Source organism: Lontra canadensis, unplaced genomic scaffold, assembly GCF_010015895.1.
Source record: "Lontra canadensis isolate GAN:19392208 unplaced genomic scaffold, GSC_riverotter_1.0 scaffold160, whole genome shotgun sequence".
In the NCBI taxonomy this organism is placed as follows: Eukaryota; Metazoa; Chordata; class Mammalia; order Carnivora; family Mustelidae; genus Lontra; species Lontra canadensis.
This window is the reverse complement of record NW_022631154.1, coordinates 1,910,886-1,919,636: the sequence shown is the minus strand read 5'-3', so window position 1 is coordinate 1,919,636 and position 8,751 is coordinate 1,910,886. Positions and strand designations below refer to the sequence as shown.

General features: G+C 53.3%; 1 protein-coding gene across 2 annotated transcripts; it reads right to left on the bottom strand.

The window, feature by feature from the left end:
- Positions 1 to 2,447: 2,447 nt before the first annotated feature.
- On the bottom strand, positions 2,448 to 8,601 carry TSACC (TSSK6 activating cochaperone). Of its 2 annotated transcripts, none has more exons than XM_032845001.1 (4): positions 8,494 to 8,601; positions 7,797 to 7,853; positions 3,626 to 3,748; positions 2,448 to 2,675 (listed from the first exon to the last, which is right to left on the bottom strand). In XM_032845001.1, exons 2-4 carry the CDS (start codon positions 7,828 to 7,830, stop codon positions 2,458 to 2,460), a joined length of 375 nt encoding a protein of 124 aa, XP_032700892.1. In that variant the 5' UTR covers positions 7,831 to 7,853; positions 8,494 to 8,601; the 3' UTR covers positions 2,448 to 2,457. The 2 variants fall into 2 exon arrangements, with proteins under 2 accessions (XP_032700892.1, XP_032700891.1); XM_032845000.1 differs by having other exon boundaries at positions 7,797 to 7,847; positions 8,493 to 8,594.
- Between the last annotated feature and the right edge of the window lie 150 nt (positions 8,602 to 8,751).

Genomic DNA, 8,751 nt, shown 5'->3' with positions numbered 1-8,751 from the left:
TGCATTGGGCTCCCTGCTTGGCAGGAAGCCTGCTTCTCCCTCTCCCATTCCCCCTGCTTGTGTTCCTGCTCTCTCTGTCTCTCTGTCAAATAAATAAATAAAATATTTTTAAAAGATTTTATTTATTTATTTGAGAGAGAGACAGAGGAAGAAGCAGACTCCCCACTGAGCAGGGAGCCCAATGTGGGGCTTGATCCCAGGACCCTGAGACCATAGCCTGAGCCGAAGACAGATGCTTAATGGCTGAGCCACCCGGGTACCCTAGCAAAAAAAATTGTTTAAGATTTTATTTATTTATTCGAGAGAGAGAAAGCTAGCATAAGCAGGGGTAGGGGCAGAGGGATAGGGAGAAGCAGACTCCTCACTGAGCAAGGAACCCCATGCGGGGTTTGATCCCAGGACTCTAGGATCATGACCTGAGCTGAAACCAGATGCTTAACCAACTGAGATACCCAAGCACTTCAAGAAAAAAAATAAATAAAAATAAGTAAAAAATAAATAAAAAACACTTTATTGAATATATTAGGCAAATAACACTGCCTAAATTTAAGGTGTACAATGTTACTTTGATACATTTATATACTGCAATATGATTGCCATTGCAATATCGTTGCTATATTCATTATACTGTGCATTAAATTGCTACGGCTTAAGACTCTTTACAATTCTGTACCCTTAAATATAACTTTTTTGTCCCCAATTCCCTATCCCCTGGTAACCACCAGTTTACTGCTCTTTTTAGTTTGGCTTGTTAGGCTCCATGAGTGGCATTGCGGAGTGCCGGCCTTTCTCTGGCGTCCCTCACTCGGCGTTGCGAGCTCCAAGAGCATTCATGTTGTTGCAAACAGCAGGAAATCCTCCTTTGTCATGGCTGAGCTGGACGGGGCATATGGACCACAGCCCTTTTGTCCATCTGTCATTTGATGGGCACTTAGGTTGTTTCCAGATCTTAGCTACTGTACAAATGCTTCAGTAAACTTGGTAGTGCAGGGGCGCCTGGGTGGCTCAGTCGTTAAGCATCGGCCTTCGGCTCAGGTCATGATCCTGGGGTCCGGGGTCTGAGGATGGAGCCCCGCACTGGGCTCCTTACTCTGCGGGGAGCCTGCTTCACACTCTCCCACTCCCCCTGCTTGTGTTCCCTCTCTCACTGTATCTCTCTCTGTCAAATAAATAAATAAAATCTTTTTTAAAAAAGATTTTATTTATTTGACAGAAAGAGATCACAAGTAGGCAGAGAGGCAGGCAGAGACAGAGTGGAGGAAGCAGGCTCCCTGCAGACCAGAGAGCCTGATGCGGGGCTTGATCCCAGGACCCTGGGATCATGACCTGAGCCGAAGGCAGAGGCTTTAACCCACTGAGCCACCCAGGCGCCCCTGAAACCCTCTTCTTAATCACTATTTTCCCTCCTCCCCACCTCTGCAAACCAACCCAGCTCTTCCCCTGCATTTCACAGGAAGAGAAGGCGTCTGGGGAAAAGGAACCAGTCTTGAGAGTAATTTGCCAACGCATCTGTGAAAGTGACGACCCAGTGTGGCTCACGTGGCTAAGCTAAGCTCATGTGTCCTCTTCTCAAATACTGGAAATTTATGGCTGGACCTGACCCCTCATGAAAGCTAAACTGACTTCCCCGCAGAGAAATTTCCATGTGCCGTGTCTTGGTGTTTCAAGTTCAAAGCTGGAAGTCAGTCCTCTGCAGTACAGCTCAGATCCCCCCACTCCGTCCTGAGGAGATGACCTGTCTGTTTCTAACCCCCTTATCTGGCCAACAGTAGTCTCACATCAGATTACATTATCAACTGATTTAGGTCTCACGAGTGCCATTGCCCTTCCACCCCAGAATGCCTGCCCGTGGTGTTTCCATGACCTTACACGTGCCCTGCTGCTCTCTGAAGGCTTCCAACGGCTCTTCAGCGCCTCCAATAGAATCAGAGCTTCTAGAGGCTGCGGTCAGCCCCACTGCCCGGGGAAGCTGCCTTGTCAGATCTCCGCTCTCTCCGTTCTCCCTCACATCCTCTGTTGGGGAGGAAAGCTTCTCCTCCTAATTTCTAGTTACTTATTCTCCTACCTCAAGGTCCTTGTCCAAGCCCCTCCACTGACATGAACCCCCCCTTACTTTATCTCCCTATGCCCCCACGCCCACCCCTTCACAGAGTCCAAAATGGGTACAGCTGCCCTCCCTAAAAACGCCCTCCCCTGCAGCCCCCCTGCAGCCTCCCTCCAGGCCCCCTCCAAGGACTGCTACATTTTGCAAGGAATTATCTTAGCTGCCTTGTTAGATGCTAAATATCCCAAGACGGTCTCTACCGTGACACGTATCCCCAGTGGCTCGCCCAGTGCTTTGCACCCTGCGAGCACTGACTGTGAACCAGCCATGTGCAGGATTCCTATACACTGGGTTCCACCGAGGGCTTGCCAGGGAGAAAGCAGAAGACGCACACAGTGACTTAGTTCCACGACTCATTTAGTGGACTGGGGCAGGTGATTTAACAACAGGCTGCGGGGTAAGGCTGGGAGAGTAGAGTTCTTGCTTCCCCTCCCAGGAGCCAGCTGTGTCATGGACGCTTGTAAATTTTCCAAAATAGCCATCTGCTGTTGGGCGAGCTGGGTCTGGAGCTGGAGATTGGCGTACATACACTCCAGGAGTCCCAGGCATTCCGTGGGCTTGTGGTCAACTCCTGAGGGAGAGCAGAGGAGGTGCACCGGGGGCAGGGGGGAGACTCAGAGACGGTACCGCAGCAGGGAGGGCTCCGGTCGTCCCTGCACAACTCAGCCCGCACACACCTGTGCTCTGCTGTCACCTACCCAGCCACACTATTTTAACTGGAAAACTGTCACTGGGATTTGTTACTTTCTCCCTTGCCAAATTTTCCCCATAGTACTTGTGATCACATAGCCTGTTCTGCAATCACTTGTTTAATGGTTGTCTAAGCCTCCCTCTAGAACGTAAGCTCCGGGAAGGCAGGAAGCTCTGATTCGTTCGCTGTTCTATCCCCAGCACCTAGAAGTGTGCTGGTGCCTAAGTATTCGGAACATACTGATGAGTGAGTGAGACGATCTGTGATCCTTCCACAGCCTGGTGCAGCGTGGGGTCAGCGGGGACCCGCAGTCCCTCCTGTTGTCTCACGTCACTTTTCTACTGTTCTCAACGACTGCAGCCGGCTCCTGGGTAACTCTGGCAGTGATGTGCCTATTTCTTGTGTATTTATTGGCCTTGGCTCCTTTGCTAAACTCTGAGGTCAGCAAAAACTGTTGTCATGACCTGTCATATAATCTAGTGCCTGGTAGTCTCCCTGTAGGTGTCCGAAACACCCACGGGTTTCCCCACGGGAATGGGAGCGACTGCCTACCGTTTCCTTCCCTGGCCGCTTTTTAACTAAAGTTACTAGCAAGCAATACAATCTTCCTTTCAGTCCCGCTTAGCCCAGTAAATATGCGAATAAGGAAACCAACACAAATTGGTAGAATCCGGAAGAAAATGCAATCAGTTGAATGAACAATCCGCAAGCTGCCAGTGACCCGGGGTTGGTTCCAGATCAACTGGGAGAGAGCTCAGGCCGCTTCCTGCGTGCAAGCCCTCCCCCTCCAGCGCTGGGTCCCTTGCGGAACGCCTCCCCCAAATCCTTACCTGAGGGCAGCTTTGTTTTCTGGATGCTCAGGGAAGCGGCTGGTGGGGAACTTGCTGGAAGATTAATAAAGCTAGGGGAGGGTTTGGCTGGACAAAGAGGCACGGCGTTACTTTCCTCTTTGGCTGGAACAAAATCAGAGGCAACTACTCAGAGTCACTTCTCACAAGGGACGGCCTTCCTAACTCGACCCCTGCCTTTGGTCTATGAACACAGGTACCAAGGCCCTGGGCTGAATAGCTCCGAAGGAAGTGACGTAAGACAGACAAAAAAGAAACCACAGTGGGAGTAGGGGAAGCCAAGCAGGGATGGGCTCAGCTAACATCTGACAAGTTCTCGTGGACGTGTGCCACGTGCTTACTCCTGTGCTGGACACTCGTGCATCACAGGGTCTCGAACTCGTGGCTTCCCAGGGCCTATCTCTTTGGCAGACGAATAGCACACTGATGACGAAATGTGAGATATAACCACTCAAGGACCGGGACGCCTGGGTAGCTCAGTGGGATAGGCCTCTGCCTTCCACTCAGGTCATGGTCCTGGGGTCCTGGGATTGAGGCACATATCGGGCTCTCTGCTCAGCAGGGAGCCTGCTTCCCCCCTATCCCTCTGCCTGCTTGTGATCTCTGTCAAATAAATACATAAACAAATAAATAAAATCTTAAAAAAAAAATAACCACCCAAGGACCTAAATAATGCGCTTCTGACAATCTGGGTGAAAATGAGACCTTTGTTGCTATTATTGTTATTATTATCTCTAAGATTTACTTATTTATTTGAGAGAGAAAATCTCAAGCAGACTCTGCACTGAGCATGGAGCCAGGTGCAGGGCTCGATCTCACGACCCGGAGATCACGAGCCGATCCTACATCAAGTCAGACCCTCAGCCGACTGCGCCACTCAGGTGCCCCGAAAACGAGGCCTTTTATCTCATAGTTATCCTAAGTATGTGACTGGATGCAGAAATGGATGCTTCCGGAAAGGAACAAGAGCTCAAGACAAGTCTGGGAGTCAGGGAAGACCCCAGGCCAGGAGAGGGTATCTACCAGAAAAGATACCTCAAGTGGGGAGGAAAGAGGCTCAGGAGAGCAGGTGAGCCGCGGGGGGCCCTTCACAACAGTAAGTCTGAGACTTCCGGCTTTCTCCTGGATCCGGTGGAAAGCCACTGAGCCTTTTAGGATCAGAAAATGTGATAAAAACTCTATTTTATTAATTTACAGGAATTAAAAGAGGCTGGATGTGAAAGAAGTTCTGAACGGGGAAATACATAATCTTTGGCACAAATAATTAAGTTAGAAGGAAAAGTGCATTTGTAGGGAGAAGGTCATGGGTCCCACAGAAGACATGTGACAATTTTGTTTAGTGAGCAACACTTCCTCTGGAAAAACTACTCTTCTCAGATTCCAGGCCATTCTGGTTGGGACCGCACCAGGCCCGGCTCCCCAGGAGGAAAGGGCCTGGGACCCAACACAGGCCAACCACGGTATCTCATCCTCCTTGGCCATGTGGCTGATCCAAGCGTAAGCACGAGGGGCCGGGGTGGAGTGCACATACGGACCCTGCTGTCCAAGCAGCTTGCTTTCTTCTGATCTGCTATGCTGGGAAAATGTGAAGTTGGGGCAGAGGAAAGCTACTGAATTTGGCCAGCATGCCACAAGGAGCAGACACAAGCAAGAGAGCACAGACAAGAGCGCAGGGGAGAGATGGACGGACAGACGGCTGCAGGCAGCATGTCCCTCAGTGCAGCCCAGGAGGCCCCCGCTCCCGCAGGGCCTTCTTCCTGTCCTGCCACCATCTCAGCCTCCCTCCCAACTGCACAAGCCTCTGAATTTCCTTGTTTACCCAAGGAAGTCTGGGTCGGGTTCCCATCAGATTAACGTAACTCACATTTTGGACATAGTGAATGAGTGGAGACAAGACAGTCCAAGTAGAAATGCCTAGAAAAACAGCCAGAGGTAGCACTGAGCTCAGGGGAAAAGTCAAACTGCCAGGCCAGCCCCAAAAAGGGGAGAAGGAAGGTGCAAAAATAAATCAGCTCTCTAGAGTGAAAAAATGGGAGAGCAAAAATGGGACCTTGGGGAGCTCTTCCTCGGGAGTTTGAAGATGAGAAGGAAGCAGCCAAGCGTACAGAGAGGCAGCGGATGGAGAGAGGCAAAGCGTCTGGGTCTCCAAGGGAGACTGCGAGTCATTGCCAGGCCGAGATCAAGGGGGACAGAAAGACTCCGCCGGTTCACTTCCACACCTAGGAGACAGCTCGATGCCCGTGAGTGTCCACCACTGACAATGCCACAGCAAGCAGACCCACGTGGTTGCGACTCTCAGGGAGCTGACAGCCCGGCGGTGTAGACAGCCACTAAGCGACTCTCAGGGAGCTGACAGCCCTGCGGTGTAGACAGCCACTAAGCAACTGAGCATGTGTGTCATTCTACCGGGAAGAGTGAGAGAGCACCTAACCTAGAACCCATCTGGGCAGCCGGGGAATGTGTTCCCCAAAGCGATCCTATCTCAGCCGGGATCTGGGGATGAAGATTAAGGACGGCTGTCTTCAGAAAAAACAAGCCTGGGGCAGAGGTGTGACAGGCAGGTTGAATGAAGGAAGACGTCATGTTCTTGTCCTTAACTCCAAGTACAACAGAGGAGGGGACCCCACCCCGGGGCAGGGGGCAGAGAGTCCTCATAGCCGGGTGCCAGGCTGAGGTCCTCTCTACTTGGAGACTCACTGGGCCTATGAAAATGCAAATCTGTTGGGGCGCCTGGGTGGCTCAGTGGGTTAAGGCCTCTGCCTTCGGCTCAGGTCATGATCCCAGGGTCCTGGGATGAGCCCCCCATCAGGCTCTCTGCTTCCTTCCTCTGTCTGCCTGCTTCTCTGCCTACTTGTGTTCTCTGTCAAATAAAATAAAATCTTAAAAAAAAAAAAAGGCATATGAAAATGCAAATCTGTTTTATTCCCTACTACTCCTAGTGAAGGTGAAGGAAACTCGTCTTTGGGGTTTTTTTAGGCTGCGTTTGTGCATCTTCCAAGCCCTGCTGTAGGCCCCCCATTTCCTTTTCCCCACGTCTCATCTGTCATTCGAAGGCTCCTGCAGGATGGTACGAAGACAGAAGCTGAAACTGGGGGTCTCGAGATTAATGTCACCATTGGAAAAAAATCTAACTTCCATACAAATGCACTTCTCCACAATTCAGTCCCTTCCTAGGTATAGGAGGATATATTTTCCACCAGGCTGGAAGGTGTGAGGGTGGGAGGAATACTGACACACAACGCACGTGAAGGAACCACACCTCCGACAATACAAAGGGGAAGGAGGCTGGGAAGCAGCATCAGGACACAGAACACAGAAAATAAAGGGAACAGGTGCTTTATGGACATTATCTATTTCTCACAATGACCTTAAGAAGTAGGTAGCTTTCTCCACATTTTATCTGAAAAAACTTAAGTTAGGAAATTTGCTTAGGATTCCACAACTAGCCACGTGGCAGTGCTGGGGTTAAGTCCGGGCCTGGGGGCTCCATGGTTATGCTCTTTACCAGCCCCGATGACTGTGAAGACAGTCCGTTCTAAGCTGTGACACAGCCCGCCCCTCCGGTGGGAGTCATCTACTCCACCCACGGTTAAGTGGCTGGCTCTGCAGTCGGCTGCTCCAGGCACCTCCCAGTCCGCTGAGTGGGACTGAGTGGGACTGCGCCGCCGCCGCCCCGCCCCCGACGGAGTATCTGTTTACTCTTCCCAACACTAGGTCTCCTGGAATCCCTGCACATGGAGTCCTGTTCTAAGCAGTAAGAGGGAAAACAAAGGAAGAACAATGTATTCCCTCAACGTGTCTTCGAGCAACTATCATGTAACAGATCCAGTTCTAGGCACTGGGAAGACAGCAATGTACTTACTTTATTTATTCATTTATAAAGGAAGGTCTACGCCCAGAATGGAACTCAAACTCGTGACCCTGAGCTCAAGAGCCACAAGCTCTGCTGAGGGAGCCCGCAAGGCGCCCCAGCAACGTTTCCATTTGATGGGAAACCGTAGAACAGCCACAAATACGTTCCACTTAACAGAGAGAAGAGGGGAAAAAAAAATACAACTAGAATCACTTTCCCAAATTCTGAGCAATTAAAGAGGCCTGGCTTTGGTGTGTGTGTGGCGGGGGGGGGGGGGCGTGCAGGGCCTCGGACACACACCTTCTCCGCTGGGATGGCCAGCACGCTGCTCCATCGGGACACCAGCAGGTGTGGTGCCTGGGGAAGAATCATAGCGTTACAGGCCCGACAACCCACGCTGTCACTACTAGCGACAGTTCGGGCTCTCTCCGGCGCATCTCGGGAGGCGCGCGCGGGAGAGCAGGTCCTGTTCTATGTCACGGCCAAAGGTGCGCGGCCGCGGAGTCGCCGGCGCTCTCACGGTGCTGCGCTAGCTCGCAAGCAGGTCTGTCACCGTTGCTCCCGCCCTTCAGCACAGAGCGGTCGTGAACTACGCCCAGACCTTCACGAAGAGCCTCCCGCGAGCGGCGCTTCCACCACGGCTCCGTTCCGCAGCAGCAGCCCCCCTCCTGCCCTGCGAGGCCCCGGCTCCCCACCATCTCCGTGGGGCGGGAGTGGGGCGCAGGAGGAGGGCGCTGGGGAGCCGGGACGGGAGCCCCGGGGGCGCGCTCCGGGCGGGACAGCAGGCGGGCGTCTGCGGGAAGCACCTGCCGGAAGGAGCGCGGGGGGCGCGCGCGGGGACTCGCCGCGCGCCCCGAGAAGGGCTCTGCCACCCAGCCGGCCCCAGAGACCCAGCTCCCGAGGCGGCCCGTGCCGCTGCTCCTCCCGCAGCTAAGGCTGGAAAGGGCCCCCCGCGGCCCCAGCGCAACCCGCACGCCGGCCGGCTCGGGCACCTCACCTGCGCTGTTACTCTAAAGCCTCCGGCCCGGCACCCACCCTGGTAGTTGACACACATGCGCGGTGGCGCGCCGGCCAACTGCCCCGGCCTCCGCGCTTGCGCCGACCTGCGCGCCGCACGCGGCCGGGAGCGGCCACCCTACTGCGCAAGCGCCCGCGCCCTCCCCGTGCCTTCACCGCGCGCTCTCCATCTAGCTTGCCCGGCCGTTCTGGCGTCGAGGGCGGGGCTAAGGAAGCCGATTGGCCGGTCTTCGTGCCG

Bases quoted from the DNA above. Each gene is read 5' to 3' on its own strand.
- TSACC (XM_032845000.1), bottom strand. From the start codon at position 8,550: ATGTGTGTCAACTACCAGGGTGGGTGCCGGGCCGGAGGCTTTAGAGTA. The intron at 3,749-7,796 runs GTGTGTGTCCGA...ATTTTGTTCCAG, and splicing joins TGGCCATCCCAGCGGAGAAG to CCAAAGAGGAAAGTAACGCC. The intron at 2,676-3,625 runs GTAAGGATTTGG...GCTCTCCCTCAG, and splicing joins GAAAACAAAGCTGCCCTCAG to GAGTTGACCACAAGCCCACG.